This window comes from Bos javanicus, chromosome 11, assembly GCF_032452875.1.
Source record: "Bos javanicus breed banteng chromosome 11, ARS-OSU_banteng_1.0, whole genome shotgun sequence".
Classification (NCBI taxonomy): Eukaryota; Metazoa; Chordata; class Mammalia; order Artiodactyla; family Bovidae; genus Bos; species Bos javanicus.
In genome coordinates, this window is record NC_083878.1 from 104,300,100 (window position 1) to 104,322,747 (window position 22,648).

A 22,648-nucleotide genomic window follows, 5' to 3' on the forward strand; every position below is an offset into this window, starting at 1 on the left:
GGGGGGAAGAAAAGAATCTCTACTCTTGGGTTTAGAAGGTCCTGGGGCCGGGGCCCAGCCATGTCTGGAGCCCAGGAGGAGTGGGCCTTGGGAGCTGAGTCTGGCAGGACTTACAAGTGCCAGCCAGGACCAACGGGCACCCGAGGCCCAGATGGCCTGTGTCTCCCCCTCCCTGTGGGCCACCGGCCTCAAGGGGGAGGACGCACGCGGCCACATGCCTGCTGGTGACACCCTGATGTCTCCCTGGGCGTCCGAGGGGCTGGGAACAAGGACACAAAGCCTGCTGCCCTCCAGTAAGAAGGGGGCGCCTCCGCCCGAGACAAGTCGCCTCCCCGATGACACACACATCAGCCGTCAGCGGCCGGGAGGTGTCACGAGGGGGCGGCTAAGGAGGAAGTGGAGGCCTGCGTGAATGTAGATGCCTCCCCGGGGGCACGGCTGTGCGCCCACCAAGTCCCCTCCAGGCACAGCTGTACGCGCCTGGACAGCTTGTCTGCGCCCGGCTCCTTCCACCCCAGGCTCGGGGAGCAACCCTGTGTTCCTTGGGAAGCAGCTGAGCTACATAGACAGTGCGGGTGATGAAAGCCTGGGGTCAGGCGGGGGGAACCTGAACCCACGGGGGTCCCAAGATTGCCCCCGGGCCCTCCAGGCCAGGCCGGAGAGCAGGACAGCCCAGGAACCTCTGCTGACTCTGTCCTGGTGGGATAGCGGGGAGCGTGCGTGGACGCCAGCTGCCTCTGGGGTCCAGGGACTGGTCTCAGAGGAAGGAGGCCCTGTCTTCTATAAACACCACCTGCTCACTGAGCCTGCCACCTGCCTCCCGCTCCACCCGTCCAGGGGATGGGCAGTCCCTGAGCATCTATCCAGAGTCAGGCTCTGTACCCAGAGACAGGCCCGGGCCCCGCTGGCTGGGTCCTTGCAGACAGGTAAGCTAAGCATGCAGCCCCAGACGAGGGCAAGGAAGCGGGAATGGAGATGGAATGGGGACGATAGGAGCAGGGGGACAGAGCCTGGGTTGCTGGGGACCTGAAGAGTGCTGAGGGGCAGGTCCCAGGAGAGGGCACCTGACGATGGGTTTCATCATATAAGTAGAAGTTTGTCAGGAGGAACGACGGCCCAGGCAGGCTGCTGCCTGGCTCGGCCTCCTGACCGGTGACTGCACACATCTGCCCCCGCGGCTACCCTGCCGCCTGTGCTGCTCCAAGCGCGTTTTACCCGCAAATGCCGGGAACGAGCCAGCGGCCTCGTCACCTCACGCGCCCTGCAGCCGGGACTCCCCGAGAGCGCCGCAGCCAGAGCAGAGCGGGCCCCGTGGGGCTGGGGTACCTCGTGCAGGGGGCCCGTCCGCATGTTGCGTCCTGCCAGCGGCTCGTCGTGGGGGAAGACGACGGAGTAGTTCTTGGCATAGGCCTCGTGGCTGCGCTCCCGGATCCAGCGGCCGTGGCCCGTGAGCGAGCGGTGGAAGCGCCTGTGGTGACAGAGAGGGGTGCGTCACCGCCTGGGGGACCCTTGTCCTCTCCCAGAGTCCTCCCCAAAGGGGCCTCGGGCACCCCCAAGCCTTGGGGAGCTCAGCTGCCTCCTCTGCAGCCCCCACAGCCGTCAGGCACAGGGACTGTGGGCGCAGGGCCTCAGGCTGGGGTCGTGCTGGGGGTAAGCCATGCCCCTCGTCCTACTGGGGAGCCACCCAGAAGCCTGGACCTTCCGGTGGAGGTTAACATTGGGGTCTTCAGAGTCTGGGGTCAGCAGGTGTGACAGCCTCTTTCTCCATGGGGCCCCCTCGGCAGAAACAAGGGGTGAAGATGAGAAACCCCCCAGAGGAATGGAGGCTTGTCTGGGGACCCTAGCTGTGTCTGCAGACCCTGCACCCGGGGACTCTGTGGCCAGGATCCCCGCAGGATTCCCCCGGGCCGCTGGGGGGATCACGTCACCCCCAGGGGCGTCCAGCTCCACCTACGGGCCCTTCGCCGTTTCCCACCGAGCTCAGAGGCGCCTCCCCAGCCTGCTCACGGGCGCGATGGCCGGGCCACCCGACGGCCCTTCTGCCTGGCCTCCTTGGACTGCAGGGCCGCCCGAGCCAAACAGAGCACAGCCCCGCTGGGCCCCGCTGCCCTCCCCGGGCACAGCCCACCCCTCAGGTGCCCAGCTCAACACCCCCAGCCCCCGCCTTCCCCCCACCTGTGGGCATCTCGCTTGTCCTCCAGGACCACCGCCCCCCCGGCTGCGTCCCCACCGGCTGCTGTCCTCAGGGACCCCGCCCGGGCCTCGTTGTGCCTGCCAACTCTCAGTTCTCACGTGGTTCTCGTCTGCGCGGTGCCCAATCTGGGCGGGGCAGCGGGACCACACTCGTGAGGGTTCTGACGCCGACTCCATTCACAGTGGCTGCTACCGCGTAAGGGGCTCCCTTCCAGGGCGGGGCTGGGGGCCGGCTGCGAGAACCCAGGGCTGGTCCTCAGAGCGGCCTCACGTGTGGGGCCCTGGTTTGGCTCCTTGCACGGGACAGGAGACCAGCCTGTACTGAGCCAGGAGCTTCAGCATGAAGGCGGCTTATGGACGGGGGTCTGGGGGTGCCCAGGCGCGGCCGGGACCGAGGAGGGGGATGGGCCTGGGGCAGGGCTGGGTGATCCCCAGACGGACAGATCCTGCCCATCTGGACCAGCCCCCGCCGGCCTTCTGCTCACACCTGTGCACGCCTGTGGGTGTCAGGAGCAGGCACTCTGCTGAGCCAGAGCACCAGCAGGGGTCAGCAGGAAGAGGGGCCCTCCCTGGGGCCCGCATAGCCCAGGCTGCCGTTTCCCACCTGCATGCAGGCGGGCAGAGGGGCCTGCAGCCGGGCACCAGCGTCCAGCCGCCCTCCCAATGTAGTAAGGAGCGACTCCTCCTTTCCTGGCTGCCAGGACCCCAGCGACTCTCCTCAAACCAGCGGCCTGCGCTCTGGGCCCCGCCTAGGCCAGGCCCCGGGGGTGGGGGGCACATCCCCACCGTGAACCTCAGACGCCTCCACTGGGAGAGGGGACCCTCGTCCCCATTTCACAGATGGAGAGACCCAGGTCAGAGAGGGGAACTGGCCACACAGCTAACAGGGAGGGCCTACCCTGGGAGCCTCCCCCACAGGTGACCCCCAGTCACCTCCGTGCCCGAGCTTGCCCTCCAACCCCCTGCATGTGTGAGCACAGGGACGAGCGCGGCCCCCCGCTCCCCGCACAGAACCCTCTACCCCCGCCTCGCCGCCCCCACGGCCCGTCTCCACCCCCGCTCATTAGTGCTGAGAGGCCCCGGGTGCCGTGCCGGAGGCTGGCCTGGGGGTGGCGGCCGCCCAGTATGTGTGTGGGGACGGGGCGTGGTGCTGGGTGGGCACCAAGTCCCACGTCAGGGACTGCTCGGGTCGGACGTCTTCAGCTGGTCCTCTCCTGGGGCACACTGTCCGGGCCGGGAGAGTGGGCGGACCAGCCCCCAGCCCCGAGATCGCAGCTCTGGGGGTCTCCCTCCGGGGACCCTCTGCTCTCCGACCTGTGACCCGAGGTCCCAGCTGGCCGGGGCAGGGGCGGCGGCTCTGTGCGCACCCACGAAGGGGCCCCCAAGACGCTCCCACTGATGTCTTGCTTGTGAGAGGAGGCAGGGAGGGAGAGAGGCCCAGAGCCCCTGAGGGGGGCGTCCACCAGCCCTGGAGGCGGGAGGCCGTTGGTGAGGCCCAGGCTGCACCCTGGTCCATCGGTTCCCAGGGCGGAGGCCTCACCCCTGAGGGAGGGGAGATGGCAGACAGCCTGCAGGCCTGGAGCTGGGCGGCTGTGGCTCCAGCGCCCGGTGACTTCAGGCGAGCCGCCTCCTGTGAGGGCTCCTCTGCTCTGCTGTTTGTAGCCGGAGGGGCTGGGACTGGCCCATCCCTGAGGCCCTGGGCAGCTTTATCATCTCTGGAACATTCCTCTCTTGGGAGAGCACGTGGGCACAGCCCCAGACTGTCTCCGAGGCAGCAGACCGCGCTGTGCCAGGCGCCACGGGGAGGGGATCTCAGGGTATGCCTGCCTGTCTGTGTGGGTGGCGGACACACCCCTGTGGACACAAAGTCCCCATCAGGCCAGGACGGGGCGAGGTTAGAAGAGGAGCCAGGGTGCGCTGAGCTGAACCAGAGTGGTCTCCACCACCCCCACCACCTCCAGCCCTGCCGGGCAGCCGGGGTCTCTCCAGGGAGCCCATCTGCCCAGAGCCATCACAGCGCCACGGGCTGGGCCCCCACAGAGGCCTCTCCAAGCCGCTGTCTCCTCTGCCCTCTGCAGTGCTCGGGCCACAGAACTGCCACCCAAGGAGCGGAAGCCTGGCCCCACCGACCCTGCCTCGGGGCCTCACTGCTCCAGCTCACAGAGGGCAGTGGGCAAGCCGGACGCCTCCCAGCTCCGATAGCAGCCCCGCACGCACACTGGCCTCAGCTCAGCTTTCTTTAGTGTTTCACGCACAGACCCGATGCTGAGCATTCTGCCTACTCAGACACGCTCACTGCTCCCAGCAAGCGCCTCACACCCCCGTTACAGAGGGACGGGCTTGCACGGGGTCCGATTTATTCCAGTCTCCCCGTGAGTGAAGTGTGCGGCCAACGTCTCACTCGGGGCTGCCTGCCTCCCAGACGTGCTCAGATCCCAGCAGTGACCACCCTGGCTCAGCCCCATCCCTGGGCAGCCTGCTCCCCCGGCCTCAGTCTCCCCATCTGCAAAGTGGGACGATGGGATCCCACTGCTGACCCCAGAGCCGTCGGACAGGTTGGGCAGGACACTGGGACGAGAGGTCCTGGAAACTGTAGAGGGCGGTGGATTTGCCAAACCCAGGCACCCTGCAGCACTGACCCCTCCCCCAGCTGGCCTCTTCCTTCTTTGCTTACTGCCACCTCTTCCAAGACGCCCTCTGGATTTCAGGGAAGGCTCCTTTCTAAAGAGCCCAGGATGTTCACCCCACCCCACCCCATCCCAGCAGCTTCCCTTGTAGCTCAGTCGGTAAAGAATCTGCCTGCAATGCAGGAGACCCAGGTTCGATCCCTGGGTCGGGAAGATCCCCTGGAGAAGGAAATGGCAACCCGCTCCAATATTCTTCCCTGGAGAATCCCATGGACAGAGGAACCTGGAGGGCTACAGTCCACGGGGTCACAAGAGTTGGACACGACTTAGTGACAAACCATCACCTCCGCCGCCCCATTCTAGGGCAGCCACCGCCCACCCACCAGCCCCCATGGGCACTCGCCTGATGTCATAGCTGTGCATGTCCTTCTCTGGGCGCCCGTGGACGATCCAATAAGCCAGCTGCTGCCCGCAGCCACCGCCCAGCATCATTCCTGGCAGGAGCAGAGAGCTGTGGGTCTGCAATCCGCCCCCAGGCCCTGCACCCCACCTCCGTGCCCCTCCCACCTCTGTGGGCAGCGTCAGCCCCTATGCCCTGGATCTCACCCCTGGGGTGCCACATGCCTCCTCCTGGCAGGCCTGTCCCATCTCCACCCCTGTCCCAGCCACAGCGCTCCTAGGCCCACCCCCATCCCAGGAAGGGGCGGCTCTGAGAACTGGAGGAGAGCCCAGCTGGGCCCCTTACTTCCGAGACGGCAGGAGTCGGGGAAGCTGCGCTGCCCGTACTCACCTGCGCTGTTGAAGCCGCAGCCCAGGAAGAACCCGCGGAGCTCGGGCGCCTCCCCCATCAGGGGCTTGTGGTCCGGGGTGAATGACTCTGAAAGGGAGGGGAGAGCCTGAGGGTCCCTCCTGGCCACATGCTCCTGGGTGCAATCTCCCAAGAGGACAATAACTGAGGCGGGAGTGGGCATCCGAGGCCGCTTCCTCCCTGCTCCCTCCTGCCACGTTCCGCTGAGGTCTTCCTCACTGATGATCTGAACTGGGCTCCACCTCGTGGGGCCCAGGTGTGTCTCGTGACTTGCTGCTGGCGGGGGACCTCTCCCCGAGTCCCCGGCACAGCTTCCCGTCCCTGCGCCAGCTTCCCGCTGTATCACAGCAGGGCGTTCCTGCCCATTGAACCCGGGCAATGCAAGGGCCGGGCTTTGCTCGCTGCCGTATCTCAAGGCACAGGGTCCAGCAAACAGTTGGTGCTTGATACATGCTCGCTCAGTGAATGAAGGGTTGTAAGTTCTCTGGGAGAGGGGACCAAGCCTCTGGCTTCTGTCTGCCGCCAGCGTGCTGGGGACGGAGGCTAGGACTGGTGGAGAGGAACGCTCGAGCATGATTAAAAAGGGCGTCCCTGGTGGCTGAGATGGTGAAGAATCCACCTGCAACGCGGGAGGCCCAGGTTCAATCCTTGGGTTGGGAAGATCCCCTGGAGAAGGGAAAGACTGCCCACTGCAGTATTCTTGCTGCTACCCACTCTGGTATGATTATAAAGAGCCGCACTTGGCAGCCACAGTCCTGGGTTTGAACCCTGCTTTACTGATTCCTGGCTGTGTGACCTTGGCTCAGAAGAGCCTTGGACCCTCGTCTGTAACACAGGGATCATGGTCCCGATGACCGCGGACTTCACAGGGCTGTGAGTTACTCGGTCACAAATATTTGCAGCCCACCCGTCTGTGCCCAGAACTCGGCCCTGGGAGGCGACTGAACAGGCCCCACCCCTCGGGGAGCTGCCGGGAGAGTGAGTGGGACAGAGAGCCAAAGCATGAGTAAGCAAAAAGGAGGGTGTCTGGGGGGAAAAGTGCTACGTGATAAGGGGTCTGGAGTGACCGGAGGGCAGGCCGCTCCTAACCACCTTGCCGGCGCCACCAGAACCCCGGGTCACAGAGGCGGACGCCGCCTGGCCGGTCAGGGCCCCAGGCTCCCCGTGGGGTCCTAAGCTCCGTGTGTGCTGGTCACAAGCGCTGCCCTCCTCCCTGCTGGTGACCGGCCGAGCCTGGTATCCGACCCTCAGCATCTGAGCCGGAGGAGGCCGCCAGCCCCAGGGACCTGAGAAGGCTTCCAAACAGCCACAGAGCAGGGTGGAGGAGGCAGGGCAGACAGAAGGGCAGGGCCCCTGGTGAGGGCCTTGGAGGCCACAGTGACCCTGGCGGGCCTCCAGTGGGGGCGTCAGTGGGGGCCCAGGTCCTATGAGGGGGCCTGTGTGCAGGTCGGGCTGCGAGGGGCAAGCGGGGGAGGCCAGGAGGGCATCGGGTGAGGCCGGGGCGGCTCCCGAGATGGTTGTATTTGGGGATGCTGGTGAGCATTCTGGGAGTGCTGGAAATGTTTCCAGAATGTTCTGAACAGTCTTCACAGAAAGTTAGCAGGAGGGAAGTTTGGGGGTCAAGGGTCACCTGGATGTTTAAAAAATGATTCAAGAAGATGCCGGATGCCCGGGACGGGGGCCCCCAAACTTGCCTCTGACGTCCCGACCTTGGAACAAGAGGTCTGAGGGCCCCCCGCTTCCTGAAGTCAAGGGTCCTGGGACTTCCCTGTTCTGTCCCGGAGGCCGAGGGCCGTTGACCGGCCAGCAAAAAGGCCCGTGTCCCCAGAGAACCTTCCTCACGCTGGGAAACCAGCCTCCAGGGGTCCTGACAGACACATTCTCCCAGTGGGGCTTCTTGGGTCGCTGACCCGCAATCCCGTTAGAGCCAGGACGTTCCCTGGGATTGTGTCGGGCCTGGCAATACTCTTGCCTGGAAAATTCCATGGATGGAGGAACCTCATGGGCTATAGTCCATGGGGTCACAAAGAGTCGGATGCAACTGAGCAACATTGCTTTCGCCTTGGCTTTCTCCCTGACAGCCCCACCAGGCCCGGGAAGCCCTGGGGCAGTGAGTCTTCAGCCTGAGCCCACATCCTGTGCCCCGAACCTCCCGGGCTGGCCAGGGGGGACCCCAGCTACCTCTTCCGGGAAAGCTGCCTGCTCACCTTTGCTCCTTCATGAGCCGAACAGATTGAAGAAGCCAGGGCTGGCGGCTGTCTGGACCCCATGTACTCGGGGCTCAGGAGGGCCTGGCGCCTCGGCAGGCTGCAGGCTGGGTGTCGGGACCCCTCCCTCCCCTGGCCTGGCCTGCCCCTCACTCCTTGCTCGGCCCCCAGGGACGACTTTGCCCGCTGGCCTGAAGCTCACGTGTGGCTTCCCCTCCTCATTCGGCCTGCCACCCATTTCACAGACGAGGACACCAAGGCTCAAGGAACGCAGAGTTTCAGACCCAGAGCTTCCTTTCTGGGCAACTGTCTTTCTGACCCTCTCTCCACCGCTAGGTAGGCACACACTCCCTGCTTCTTGCCTTTGTTGAGGATTAAAGGGGCCCCTCTGTGCAGGAAGGAGGGGGACACCCCTGTGATTCTGCTGGAGCCAGGATGGGGCGGTACGTCTGCGCCTGCAGGCCCGCTCCCCCACCCGGAACCCTGGCCCCAACGCCCCACATGGCACCCTCTAGGTGGCCCATCTTGTACCCACCAGCTTTGAGAGCCTGCCTCTGGCCGAGAGGAGGAGCCAGTGATATCTTAGAGGCCCCTGTGAGCCCTGGCCTGTGCCACACGCAGCCCCACAGCTGAGACGTCTGGGCCTCAGGGCTGCCTTGGGCCCCTCTTCTGCCCAGAGGCCACCCTCTTTCTGCCAGGACCCCAGGCTGGCCGCCTCATCCCCCACCCCCGCCTCCACGCCCTCACCCTGGAACACGCCTTCTACCCTGCCCAGAGCCCACCGCCTTGGGTTCCCACTGCAGAGGCTCCGCCCAGCCTCCAACACAGGAGCTCCCCACCAGCCTTCTGGGCTCCAGGCACTCAGCTCTCAGAAGGAGCTGAGTGGACACCGTGGAGTCCCTTCACACCATGGCCCGCCTCTGGGGCCTCGGGCTCGGATCTTACTCTGAAATCTTCTCCATCTGCATGCAGCCTTTGAGACTCAGCTCAGACGGCTCGCTCGGCATGCATGGATCTTCCCCCACCCTGGGGTCCCTGAACTCCCTGGGGCACCCTAGGATGACCCTGCCCCAGGCCCAGTCACGGAGCCGTCCCCTCTCCCCGCTGCGTTCTGAGTGACCCCCGTCACAACACTTTGAACGTCTGCGGTGTAGCCTGGCCAGCTGGCCCTCCCACAGCAAGTGAGTGGTCTTGGCTGAACATGCCAGCATCGAGGGCCCCAGTCTGCCCTGGCCTGGGGTCTGACCCGGCCGGCTGGCAGGCAGGGTTGGGGCCTGCACCCTGCACACCCGAGACGGGCACTCAGAAGCTGAGCCTTTTGGTTCATGCCGTTTTGCTCCAGCCTCCTGCGGTCCAACTCTTCTGGGGACCAGAGGGGAGGCCCCAGGTGGGGCCTTTCCACGCTGTGAGGGAGTGTGGCCAGAAGGCAGAGGGGTGAGGCTGACCCGGGGGGCCCGCAGGCCTGAGCGAACAGCATCAGGAGCGAGCTTGGCCCTTGCTCCCTGGCTCAGCCTCACTGGGCGCTGGGAGGGGCTCGCCCCATCTCACAGCTGAAGGCACCAGATTCAAGCAGGGACTGAGCCCAGGTGGCCCCCAGGAGGGTAGGGCGGGCAGAGGTCTGGCTGGGGCCAGGGGGCAGGCTTATGTCTGTCACCTGCAGGGAGGAAGACGCACAGTGCTGCCCGCCCAGGACGGAGGGCCGGCCGGCCACACTCTGGGGGCGGCCAGCTCCCACCCGTCCCCAGCTCCGGGCCTCCCCACTCACCGGGGCCGCAGACTGTGGACTTAATCCCAGTTTTCTCCAGCACGGGGACCCGGTTGATGGCACCTTCAATATGCTGGGTGAACACATCCCAGTCCAGGTCGAAGAGGCCGAAGGCAAACTCATCCGACACCTGGGGACATGGCGGGAAGCTGCCCTGTGCCAGCCGGCCTGCCCCTGGAGTGCGGAGCCGGGCAGGCCCTGGCCAGCGTCTCCATCGGGTGTTGATGGTCTAGACAGTCCCGTTTGTCTCCCCTCCCCCACCCCCCAGAGGGCCTGTCTGCTCCCCCTTCCTGCCTGGACCCAGGCCCACCTGCTCTGCCCTGGACTGTTGCAATGGCCTCCTGCTTGCTGCCCTCCTTCAACCCATTCGCCCAAGTCAGATCAGGCCCTTTCTTGCTCTCGAGCCCCGCAAGACCCCCTGTGACTCTGTGTCTCCTAAAACCCTACATAAGCAGGCCCTGCCCACATCCACCACGGACCCACAGCCACGCTGACCTTCCTTCGGTTCTTCGAGGACACCAAGCTTGGTCTGACCACAGGGCCCTCACCCCATGGGCGAGCTGCTGCCCACCCTCCCTCTGCAGGGTCCACTCAGATGTCAGACCCCCATCCAGCCGTGCCTGACCGCAGTCTGAAGGACATCCTTCCACTCCAGTCTCACTAGGCTTACCCTCAGCCTGTTAACTTCACTCAGGGTTCAGATCACCATCCCAAATTACGTGACTTCTTTGTTTATTTATTGTGTGTCTCCCCACCAGAATACAGGCCTCCGGGCACAGAGACTTTTATCTTGGTCTTCCTCTTTCTCCCCAAAGTAAAACAGTATCTGGCCGAAAGGAGTCATTTTATTGTTCAATTTGAAGACTAAACACATGAATACGAGAGCCGGGGTGGCCCATATGTGGTTGAAGTGGCTGAGGGTGCTGAGGGGGGCGCTGGGCCTGCATGAAGCTGGGCCTGCATGAAGCTTCCTGCAGAAGCTGCCAGGAGAGCAGCCCAGGCCGGAGGGAGACACAGCTAGAGCCACAGCAGGCAGGGGAGGGTGAGGGATGCTTTGCTGATGGGCGGAGGGCTTACATGCCTTCATCATCTACTAGAGTCCCCACTGCATAGCTTGTAGCCTCTGACTACTGCTGCTTTGAGGCCAGCCCTCCGCCTGCCCCGGGTCTGTATATGCCCGCGTGCCAGGTTCTTAAGGGCTGGAGAAATGTGGGTTCAACTTCATGGGATGGGGGACCTGCCACTTCTCAGGTGGGGGGAGAGCTCCAGGACGGGGGTCTCCGGAAGAGGGCGTCTCCGCTCTGAGACGCAGCCCCACACCCCCCCTCGAGCCCTGGTGTCTCACCTCCTCCCAGAAGATGGGGTTGGTCTCGTAGCCGCCCACAGACAAGGCGTCCCCCTGCAGCCGGAGGTAGACAGAGGCATCATGGTCGCGGACGTTGGGCATGTTCTAGAGGGCAGAGCACAGAGGCCTCGGGGTCAGCGGGGCAGGGCAGTGGGCCAGCACCTCCACCAGGGCTCACAGACCCTGCAGGGCCCACGGTGCCTCCTCCTCATTGTAGGACTCTGAGGACACGGTGGACCTGGGGCCTTGCTTACACAGTGGACAGAGCCCCCCGCTCACACCCGTAAGACGGCAGCAGAGATGTGGGAAGGAGGGGGCAGCTCAAAGGTAAAACCACAGAGAGCAGAAGACAGGAGAGCTCCACCAGCCCAGGGGGGCAGAGTGGGTGGGGGGCATGCCTCAGCTGGGGCTGGGGGGGCAGAGTGGGTGGGGGCTGTGCCTCAGCTGGGGCTGGGGGTCAGGGGAGAGTCTGCCAGCCTCCATACTCCCTCTAGTCTGCACAGGCCCAGCCTGCAGGTGGTGGCCAAGCACATGTGTGTAAGTGTGTGCGTGTGTGCACATGTGTGCATGTGTGTGCATGTGTGCATGTGTGTGAGTATGCATGTGTGTGTGAGCGTGTCTAAGTGTGTGCATGTGGACATGTGCACGTTTGTGTGTGCATGTGTGCATGTGTGTGAGTGTGCACGTGTGTGTGAGTGTGAGAGAGAGTGTGTATGTATGTGAACAGAAGGTTGGACTGGGGTCTCCTCAAAGCCGTTGGACCCGGGTGCCCTCCGTCCAGACGCCGCGCCCTCCAGCCCCGAGCCCCGCCCCACAGGCCCGCGGACGTGTCTCTGGTGAAAAGGGTCCCAGAGACCCCAGGCTCCAGGGAGGTGAGGAGTGGGCTGCCATTCCCCCCTCGACAACAGACTGGAGATTCTTTTGGAGACACCGACGCCAAGGTCCCTCATCAAAGAGAAGAGCGTTTGACAGAAGGACTGGATGAGGCCAAGAACATCTTCCAGGTCAGGCTAAAACACATGAGGCGCGGGAATCAGGAACGGGGAAAAGTAAGAAAATTAGAAAGTCAGTCCTGAAGGGCTGACATTTACCTCACAGGGGCTCCAGGAAGAGAAAACACGGAGAATGGAGTCATAGGAAAGTCAAAGCAAAAAGCCAAGATGACTTCTCAGATTGAAAGTTGTGCGTCTCAGTCCTGAAGGGCCCACGAATGACTGGACCAGGCCTGCACAAAGGCTGTGCTGGAATGGACCGCTGGGACACAAGGGAACAGGTGGGTCCTAAATAAAGAAACAGCAGCCCTGGAGGCTGGAAGACCCGGGGCAAAGTCCAGCAAATTCTGAAGACGACTTTGAAGGCAGAGGTCCTCATCAGTTGGGTGTGAGAAAGAATAAAGATTCTTTTTGACTGTTCATGTACACAGAAGCATTTATCTCCCCAAGTAGCCTTCTCAGTAAGTGGCCAGAGACCATGCCCTGGGCACGGAGAGCAGCGCATACGAACAGAAGATGGGTGAGGAGGGTCCCGGGGTGACTGCGGAGCAGAGGCTGATGGAGAAGATCAGAGCGAAGAGCCCTTCGGGGAGGGCAGTGCAGCTTGGAGACTTTACATGCTCTCTCTGCTCTGTATGAATACGCAGAAAATATTACTGTTTGACAGATCTTTTGAGACGTTTGGGGGGGGAGAACTGTGACAGTTATGAATGTAGATGCAAATATCCAGAGGATGAGACGGTTGGATGGCATCACCGATTCAATGGACATGAGTTTGAGCAAACTCTGGGATACAGTGGAGGACAGGGAAGTCTGGTATGCTGCAGTCCACGGGGTTGCAGAGAGTCGGACACGATTTAGCAACTAAACAACAACAAGCCTTCACAAAATACTAGGAAACGGAACCCAGCAACATATAAAAAAGATTATCTACCCTGGCCAAGTGCGGTTTATTTCAGGGACGCAAAGTTGGCTTAACATCTGAAAATCAATCTAGGTCATATACCACTATCAATAAAGGGTGAAAAACACTAATTTATTTCAATAGGTGCAGAAAAAGTACTTGACAGATAAAAACACTTTCATCATAAAAACAGTTAATATCCAGGAACAAAGAGAACCTCCTGATAAAGGACATCAAAGAAACGGAACAGCAAGGAGAGAAGAGAAGCCTCCTCAGCGGTCAGTGCACAGGAAGGGGAAGCTGCAACACAGGGAAGACTAGAGAGCTCCTCAGGAAAACTAGAGACACCAACGGGACGTTTCACGCAAAGATGGGCTCGATAAAGGACAGAAATGGTATGGGCCTAACAGAAGCAGAAGACATTAAGAAGAGGTGGCAGGAATACACAGCACTGACCTAGAGCCAGACATCCTGGACTGTGAAGTCAAGTGGGCCTTAGAAAGCATCACTACGAACAAAGCTAGTGGAGGTGATGGGATTCCAGTGGAGCTATTTCAAATCCTGAAAGATGATGCTGTGGAAGTGCTGCACTCAATATGCCAGCACATTTGGAAAACTCAGCCGTGGCCACAGGACTGAAAAAGGTCAGTTTTCATTCCAATCCCAAAGAAAGGCAATGCCAAACAATTCTCAAACTACCGCACAATTGCACTCATCTCACACGCGAGTAAAGTAATGCTCAAAATTCTCCAAGCCAGGCTTCAGCAGTACGTGAATCGTGAACTTCCTGATGTTCAAGCTGGTTTTAGAAAAGGCAGAGGAACCAGAGACCAAATTGCCAACATCCACTAGATCATCAAAAAAGCAAGAGAGTTCCAGAAAAACATCTATTTCTGCTTTATTGCCTATGCCAAAGCCTTTGACTGTGTGGATCACAAGAAACTGTGGAAAATTCTTCAAGAGATGGGAATACCAGACCACCTGACCTGCCTCCTGAGAAATCTCTATGCAGGTCAAGAAGCAACAGTTAGAACTGGACACGGAACAACAGACTGGTTCCAAATTGGGAAAGGAGTACGTCAAGGCTGTATACTGTCACCTTGTTTATTTAACTTCTATGCAGAGGACATCATGAGAAACGCTGGACTAGGTGAATCACAAGCTGGAATCAAGATTGCTGGGAGAAATATCAATAACCTCAGATATGCAGATGACACCACCCTTATGGCAGAAAGTGAAGAAGAACTAAAGAGCCTCTTGATGAAAGTGAAAGAGGAGAGTGAAAAAGTTGGCTTAAAACTCAACATTCAGAAAATGAAGATCATGGCATCTGGTCCCATCACTCATGGCAAATAGATGGGGAAACACTGAAAACAGTGAGAGACTTTATTTATTTATTTATTTTTTTGGTCTCCAAAATCACTGCAGATGGTGACTGCAGCCATGAAATTTAAAAAAATGCTTGCTCCTTGGAAGAAAAGTTATGACCAACCTAGAGAGCATATTAAAAAGCAGAGACATCAGTTTCCCAACAAAGGTCGGTCTAGTCAAGGCTATGGTTTTTCCAGTGGTCATGTATGGATGTGAGAGCTGGACTATAAAGAAGGTTGAGTGCCAAAGAATTGATGCTTGTGAACTGTGGTGTTGGAGAAGAGTCTTGAGAGCCCCTTGGACTGCAAGGAGATCCAACCAGTCCATCCTAAAGGAGATCAGTCCTGGGTGTTCATTGGAAGGACTGATGCTGAAGCTGAAGTTCCAATACTTTGGCCACCTGATGGGAAGAGTCAACTCATTGGAAAAGACCCTGATGCTGGGAAAGATTGAGGGCAAGAGAAGGGGACGACAGAGGATGAGACAGTTAGATGGCATCACCCACTCAGTGAACATGAATTTGAGCAAACTCTGGGAGATAGTGGAGGACAGAGGAGCCTGGTGTGCTGCAGTTCACGGGATCGCAAAGAGTCGGACACGACTTAGTGACTGAACAATGTTGTAGCTGATTCGCTTTGCTGTACGGCAGAGACTCATACTATTTGTAAAGCAACCGTGTGTCAGTCACTCGGTCAAGTCTGACTCTTCGCAACCTCTGGACTGCAGCCCCCCAGGCTCCTCTCTCCATGGAAATCGCCAGTGAGAACACTGGAGACGGCTGCCATTCCCTTCTCCAGGGGATCTTTCCGACCCAGGGATAGAACCTGGTTCTCCTGCATTGCAGGCGGATTCTTTACTGTTTGAGCCAACAGGGAAGCCCAAAGCAACTATACTCCCCCCCAAAAAATTAATTAAAAAATGAATTTGAGAAAGAAGTGTGAAACTTGTACTGTAAAAATTAGAAACAATTTAATAAAAAGACAATCCAGGGACTTCCCTGGTGTGGAAGTGGTTACGTCTCCATTCCTCCAGTGCAGGGGGAACAGGATTGATCCCACATTCCATGCAGCCAAAAAAGTTTATTTTTTTTAATTAAAAAAGACAGTCCAATGAAAAATGAGCAAAGTGTCTTAATAGTGGTTTTCCCCAAAAAACATACATAAGGCCAATAAGCTCATGAAAAGATGCTCAACATCATTAGTCATTAGGGAAATGCAACTCAAAACTACAAGATACCACTTTACACCCATGATGATGGCTAGAAAGAAAAAGATGGTAACAAATATTGCTGACAACGTGGAAAAGTCAGAACCCTCACACACTGAGGCTGGGAGTGTAAAACAGTGCAGCTTCTTTGGAAAACAGTCTAACAGTCAAAAAGCTGCGCACGGAGTTAGCAACGCTCCTCTGTAACTCAGCAATTCCACTTCAAAGGTATCCACCCAAGAGAAAGGAAAACACATGTCCACACAAGTCTTGTATGTGAATGTTCACAGCAGCACAATCTACAGTAGCCAAAAAGTGAAAACAGCCCAAGCAGCCACCAGCAGATGAAAGGAGAAATACATCACGGTTTACAGGAGCGTATCATTCAGCCCTAAAAAGAAACGAAATTCTGACACATGTCCTAAAAGGACGAGCCCTGACAACGTCATGCAGAGTGAAAGAAGCCAGGCGTAAAGGCTGCAAATGATGTGATTCCATTTCATTCAAAGTCCAAAATAGGAAAATCCATAGAGAGAGAAATCAGATTAGTGACGACCTAAGCTAAGGGTGGCATGGGAAACGGGGACTGATAATGTGGATGGGGCTGTAGGGACAAAGATGATGTTAGACAGATAAATGACAGCTAGATGGTAGATATGGATGACTATAATAATAATAGACGGATGATCAATAATGGACGGATGGATGGGTGATAGATGACAGACAGATAGGCTCAGTTTAGTTCAGTTCAGTCGCTCAGTCGGGTCCGACTCTTTGTAACCCCATGGACTATAGCCCGCCAGGCTTCTCTGTCCTTGGGATTTCCCAGTCAAGAATACTGGAGTGGGGTGCCATTTCCTGCTCCAGGGGATCTTCCCAACCTAGGGATCGAACCTGCATCCCCTGCGTCTCCTGCATTGGCAGGCAGATTCTTTACCCTTGAGCCACATAGATAGGAAGAATTAATGACAGCTACATAGGGAACTGAACAGCTGGAAAAACATACTTATTAATAATAACTCCAGGAAACACAAGAAGTTGGACACTGCTTGCTCAGGAGTTAACGATGTTTTCATTGCCATCAGATTGCAAATACTGACTACTGATTAACCAATAAGTGAACAAGCAAAAAGTAAAATCATTTCAGAAAGCAAGCGGGAGTGAGGAGAGGCTCACTTCCCCTGCGGGTCCCGGGCGCCGAGCTGGCTCTCAGCACCCCCAACCCTGGAGATGGACTCCTCAGGTGTGACCCCTCCACCCCACATTTGAGGACACGCAGCGACCAAAAGGGACCACCCGGCAGGGGCCCTGCCTCCTACTCCGGTCTGCGGGCTGCCTGGCTCCTCTGAGCACGGCAGCAGGGACGTCTGGGCCGAGGAGCTGCAGTCAGGAGCCACACGGGGAGTTCTCGGTAACCGAGCACTTCAGAACCGGTGATCTCGTTACCTCTGCTATCTCTACTACCCGAAAAACAAAACACACGAAATGCTGGGGCTCCACAGGGCGGGACAGTGGGGACACCTGGTGGTCAGGACAGCCCCTGCATTTGTCCAGCAGGATCCGTGTCCCTCCTCCCGGCCTTGCAAGGCCCCGGCTGCCACAGAGAGCCCAGCCCAGGCTCAGCTCAGCCCAAGGCGTCCACGGGGTACCCTCGCTGCCCCCTGCATCCAGAAGCCCACCCTATAGGTGCGACCCCAGGGCCACTGCTGTCACTGCCTCCTGATCCCAGCCCGTCCCCTTCCATCCGCTGCTCCTGGCCTCACCCTCGTTCAAATCCCGCCAGTTGCTTCCTTCAGGAAGCCCGTCTGATGGTGCCAGGCTTCCCAGTTCTCTGAGGCCCTTGCTGCCTGGACCGTCCTACGTCCTCTGTCACAGTCACGGCGGTCCTCACCTTGATGTGCCAGGCACTGCGCTCAGCCCTTCAGCCCACCACTTGGTTCCTCCCTCAGCACGGCCCTACACAGTTTTAAACCCATTTTGCAGAAGAGGACACAGGCTCTGGTGGCACCTCGGCTCGCCCGGCTGGCTAATGGAGCAGGTCGGATGCACACCCCAAGCTTGGGCCTTTTCCCACGGCTCCGCCGCAGCAGGGCAGTAGGTGGGAGGCGGTAGGGTTGTCAGACCATCACGCGGCATCCGGGCCACCGTGTCTGGTGGACGCAGAGACCAGATCCAGAGAGGTCCCTGGATGCGGTCACAGAGGAGCCGAGGACAGTGCTCGCCTAGGACCCAGGATGGCACGGCTTCTTAGAACCGGGGTCCTTGGGGCAGCACAGCCCCCTATCCCCCAGGAAGAAAGAATAAGGGCATGTTGTCCAGGGGGCTGAACCCTGAGCCCTCACAAGCAGCCTGGGGCATCCAGGCCCCCAACACCGTGAGGCCCAGACCTGGGCAGTTGGCCCCTCACAATGCAAGACTCTCCACTGTCAGGGAGTCTCCTGACCACCCATAAACAGACCCGGGTGTCAGGGACCTCCCAGCATGAGCCCCAGAGCCCAGTTACAGGAGCTGCCTTGGCCTAAGCGAGCTTGTTCTCTGACTCACCAAGGGGTCAGACCATGTGGGAGGTCAGGGTCAGGGCCCGTTCCTCTCCCAGATTCAGGCTGCCCAGGTGTGATCTCAGGAGAGGCTGCCCTCCCAGACTCCCCATGTGGAGGGGAGCATGGGGAACTTGGCCCCCAGCCCCGAATCTCTTTTCTCCTACAAAGAGTCTAAGAGTTTCTGGGGCTGGTGGCCCTTCTCTGGGGTGGAGCCTAGGGTTCCCAGAGGCACACAGGTCTCTGGGAGATGGTAGTGTTTGCAAGTAACACGAGTAACCCCAGTGTGGCACTGATCTTAAAAATTCAGGGAGTGTCCACGCTGCCCTGCTTCTCCCTGAAGCTGCCTCAAAGCCAGGCATCACGTTCATCGGGGCGCGGAGAGGCTGAGGCTCCGTCCCGGGCTCCGTGGATGCCCTGTGACCCTCCTGCTCCCCACCAGGATACGGCCCTCCTCTGCCCAGACCCATCCCCAGCTCTAGCCCAGCCCCCTGTCCACAGATTCCCTGTTGGTTCAGTTAGTAAATAATCCGCCTGCAATGCAGGAGACCCTGGTTCAATTCCTGGGTCGGGAAGGTCTGCTGGAGAAGGGAAAGGGTACCCCCTCCAGTATCCTGGCCTGGGTCGCAGAGTCGGACAAGGCTGAGCGGCTTTCACTTTACTTTCCTTTTCCAGTCCAGAGCAGTCAGAAGGTGACCCCTGGCGGCCACCGGAGATATTTCCCTCGGAACCAGGGCGGGCGGCTCGTCCACCGACACCGCCTCTTTCCCCAGTGACTCACTGTGCGTGGCACACCGCAGCCCTCAGGAGGAATGTGCTGGATCGTATCAAACCCATCCATGAGTAAGGGAACTTGGTGTCGGAAGAGGGGGGCGGGAGAGGGCAGGGGCTCCAGTCCTGCCCCAAGTCCCCACCCCCTTCACCACTGGGCCCACCCAGCAGCCAGCCTGGTGACCTGACGGAAGCCAGGCTCGTCCAGGGCAGGGGCCAGGCTCCCGGGACCCTCCCTGCTGGGGCCTGGCCCTAATCAAGGTCAGCCCCATCTCTTACCCACACCCGAGTGCCCAGGCCTGCCTCCGAACTGCCTGCTCCTCCCCAGCTGCCGTGCCCTGCGCCCTCCCCTCCTTCCCTCCTCCCCTTATCTCCCCTCTGCCTCCCCTTAGATGTCTCAGGAGACCCTTCGGATGTGCTCTCTGCCAGGGCACCGCCCTGGTCCACAGGCTGTGGGTCCCTGAAGCCCCAGTGCTTACCAGCCCGTTTTAAAATAAATAAGTCTATTTACTTGCTCGTACCTTCCCACTGCCAGTTCACCTGGGCAAGAACTGGGTTCTTATCTCTGTTACAGCCCCAGTTTCTAGAACAGGGCCTGGAGCACAGAGCTTATCCAGTCAATGTTTGACAGAGAGGGTGGCGGGGAGGGTGGGTTGGTAATTCGTGTGAATAAGTGGACGGATGATGGAGGAATGGTGGGTGGAAGACGGGTGGGTACAGGGGAGGAAGGATGGGCAGGTGAACGGGTGGGTGAACAGGTCCATCAGCGGATGGGTGGACGGAGGGCTAGAGGGAGGGAGGGATGGAAGGAGGGATGAACAGATGCAGGGAGGCAAGATGGACAGAGAGGAAGTGAGTGGAGGAAAGACGGGTGGGTGGAGGGAGAGACGGGCCGGGGGACAGAGGGATACGTAAGCAAAGGGATGGACAGGGCAGGGACTAGATGGAGGCGTGAGGAGACGGGAGAGGTGTGTGCAGGGCAAGAGGTGTGGTCGACGACAGGGCGACAGGAAGCTCCCAGGACAGGAGAGGGGAGATGGAAAGGGAGGGGGGGGCAGGGGCCCATGCCCGCCTCCCTTGGCAGAGGGGTCTCCAGGGCTCCCTGGGAGGGTCCCAGGGCCGTGGATCAGTGTCCCCTGAGACTGGCACCCACAGCATATTTGGGGACCCGTGAACATTCAGGGGTTCCCAGGAACACCCGGGGCACAGGACATGGCCAACGTCAGGCTGGCCACACCAAGTATGACAGGCTTGGCATCAGTGAGGAGCCGTGCCATGAAGGCAAAGGGGGGGCGGGACCTCGGGTTGCAGCTGTGCCACCTCTTCATCCTCACGTCGCCCAGAGCGTCCAGTCACGAGGAGGCCCATTTTACACATGGGGCCACTGACGCTCAGCATGGCGACCTGCGTGTATGGGGTCAAAGCCAGGTCCGTGGGCCACCATGAGGCAGTCTCCTGCAGACTGATGCAGGCCTGGGGGCCAGCTACTCACCTGGATCCCCTCAATGCGCTCGGTGACGACGTAAGCGTGGTGCATGGCCACCAGCGGGACGTTGACGCCGGCCATCCTGCCCACGGCGCGCGCCCACACCCCTGCGGGCAGAGCACAGGCGGCTGAGCCCTGCCGGCGTCTGGCGGGGGCTGCCAGCCAGGCGGGCACTGGGCGCCCCCACCCCTAAGCAAGGCCAGGTTTGGGAACAGTCAGGGTGGCCACTCGGGAGGCAGGAGAAACGCCTTCCCACCTGCACAGTTGACCACACAGGGGGTCCGGATAGAGCCATGTTCTGTCTCCACAGCTGCGACCCGCCGCACCCCAAAATCGTCTGTCCGTACACGGATCCCGGTCACCGGGCAGTTCTCGATGATCTGAGAGTGAGAGGAGCTGCTTTCCAAGCCACGTCAGCTCTTGGAGGGCTAACCACCCACCCTCTCACCGCCCCTAGCCCGGTCAGGCCCCGGGACCCCTGCTTTTGCTCAAGGAGGCTTCATGTGGCCCCATTGGGGATATGCGGGTGACAGCAGGGCAGGAACTAACTCTGCGCTCCTTGACTTGGAGAGCCTGTCCCCCTAAACAGAGACTTTAAAGAGAAAAAGGGCCCAAGTGACTGACAGATGCTGTGGTTCAAAGGTCACATGAAATTCAGCTACTCGCAGTAAAACTCAAGTGTCAGCACTGGGGGCCTCTGGGCGAGTCTATCTTTTCTTCTTTCTTCAACTTTTTCCATGTCTTCTTCCTTGCTTATTTGTCTTTTCTAATTTTTCCTACAACTACGTGTGGACTTGAGTCAAAAGAAGATAAAATATAACGAGAGGAGGCTTGGGACAGGTTTGCTATCCCAGCAGGGTGAGGCCTCCGGGGAGAGCGGACTTCATGGACAGACCGGAGCGGCCAGCCAGGGCAGGAGCGGGTCAGGGGCTCGGGTCCCCGCTGGCCCGCGGTCTCAGTGCAGAGGGAGCTCGTGTTCCAGGGCAGGAGGGCCAGGCTCGGAGCGGGGAGGGGGGGGGGCCCGGGGCCAGGAGACGGTCGTACCTGCGCCCCCCGGGCGGTGGCAGCCCGGGCGAGGCTGGTGCAGGTGCCGGCGGGGTCCATGGTACCGTCGTGCGGCACGTACAGGGTCCCGTAGAGGTCCTCCACGTTCATCAGCGGATACAAAGCCTTGGTTTCCCCGGGGCTCAGCACGTGGGACTCGATGCCATAGACCCTGCCCAACTAGGGGGACCCAGAGGAAAGTGAGCCTGGGGCCTGGGGGCAGATCCTTCCAGCCACTAGCCTCCCCGTCTGGGCCTCCAAGGGTCAGTTTTGACCCTAGCACCCCCAGGAACCCTGAGCCGCGCCCGGGGAAGCTCCTGTCCCTTGGGCCAGCTCCGAGGAAGAGTAAGGAACCCGTGCAGTGCTCAGCAGCAGTCTCTGGGGCCCAGGCACATAAGGGCTTACTATGTAAAAAAAATAATCCCCACAGGTCTGATATTTGGGGCTTGAACCAGGAGTGCTGGTCAGACCAGCTCCCCAGAGACCAGAGGGTCCTCTCTCCCAGGATCCAGCTGAATGACAGACCACACCCCTGACGCATCTCATTGGTCAACGGGCAGCCAATCAAGTGTCCGCAGGCATCCGCCTATCAGGACCTGCCCAACCAGAGATGTGCTCAGTGGCTAAGTCGTGTCTGACTCCTTGGACTGTTGCCCACCAGGCTCAGACTTTGTCCATGGGATTTCCTAGGCAAGAATACTGGAGTGGGTTGCCATTTCCATCTCCAGCCCAACTAGAGATGAGCTGAGCCAATCAGATCCCCTCTCGGAGATCCTGACTGAGAGGTGGCAGAGACTTCGTTCCGAACTTGAGCTGAAAGATTTGACGGGTCACCTTTGGGGGCCCCGTCCCAGCTGATGAGTGAGTAAGCGTGGGGAAGAGATGGTGGGAGGAGGCAGAACGAGACCACCCAGAGATCCCCCGCCCTGCTGTGAGGAAGCCAGCTGCCGCTACCTCCGCCGGGGCACTTAGAGGAACGCGGCGTCCCCGCGAAACTGCATCCCCGCGACCCACACAGCCGGTTTTGCTCGCCAGTATACAGTTGGTGCTCAATAACCAATGCATCGCTGGAGCAACCCGTCCCTTCCATGCCCTGGAATGTGGGGGCCAGCCCTGGCTGCTCTGGGTGAAGAAGCAGCACTCCACACTCCACCCCAACAGCGGGCCTTCCACGGCCTAGGGCTTTCTCTGCCGTCTCCCCAACAACGGTGTTCCCTAAGCGTCTCCAGCAGAGCTGGGGGAAGTGGTCCTTGCCTCCTGGGTTGTGCAGTTTCATCCTTCAGCCTGACCCCGGGAGCACCGCGCATGGTGGCAATCCCCATGCACTGGGCCTCTTCTGTCTCCGAGGCTCAGCAGAACTGTGCTCCTTGACACGATCCCATTTCAAAGGTC

At 59.8% G+C, this 22,648-nt stretch overlaps 1 protein-coding gene across 3 annotated transcripts in view; it reads right to left on the reverse strand.

The window, feature by feature from the left end:
- SARDH (sarcosine dehydrogenase) overlaps positions 1-22,648 on the reverse strand; it is a 60,060-nt gene that overhangs the window by 33,696 nt on the left and 3,716 nt on the right. For all 3 annotated transcript variants that reach the window (XM_061434140.1, XM_061434142.1, XM_061434141.1), the window contains 8 exons: positions 21,257-21,436; positions 20,469-20,592; positions 20,219-20,319; positions 10,946-11,050; positions 9,601-9,730; positions 5,611-5,697; positions 5,224-5,314; positions 1,327-1,468 (listed from right to left, as the gene is read on the reverse strand). In XM_061434140.1, the coding sequence (XP_061290124.1) occupies positions 1,327-1,468; positions 5,224-5,314; positions 5,611-5,697; positions 9,601-9,730; positions 10,946-11,050; positions 20,219-20,319; positions 20,469-20,592; positions 21,257-21,436 (960 nt within the window). The remainder of the gene's footprint in view (positions 1-1,326; positions 1,469-5,223; positions 5,315-5,610; positions 5,698-9,600; positions 9,731-10,945; positions 11,051-20,218; positions 20,320-20,468; positions 20,593-21,256; positions 21,437-22,648) is intronic.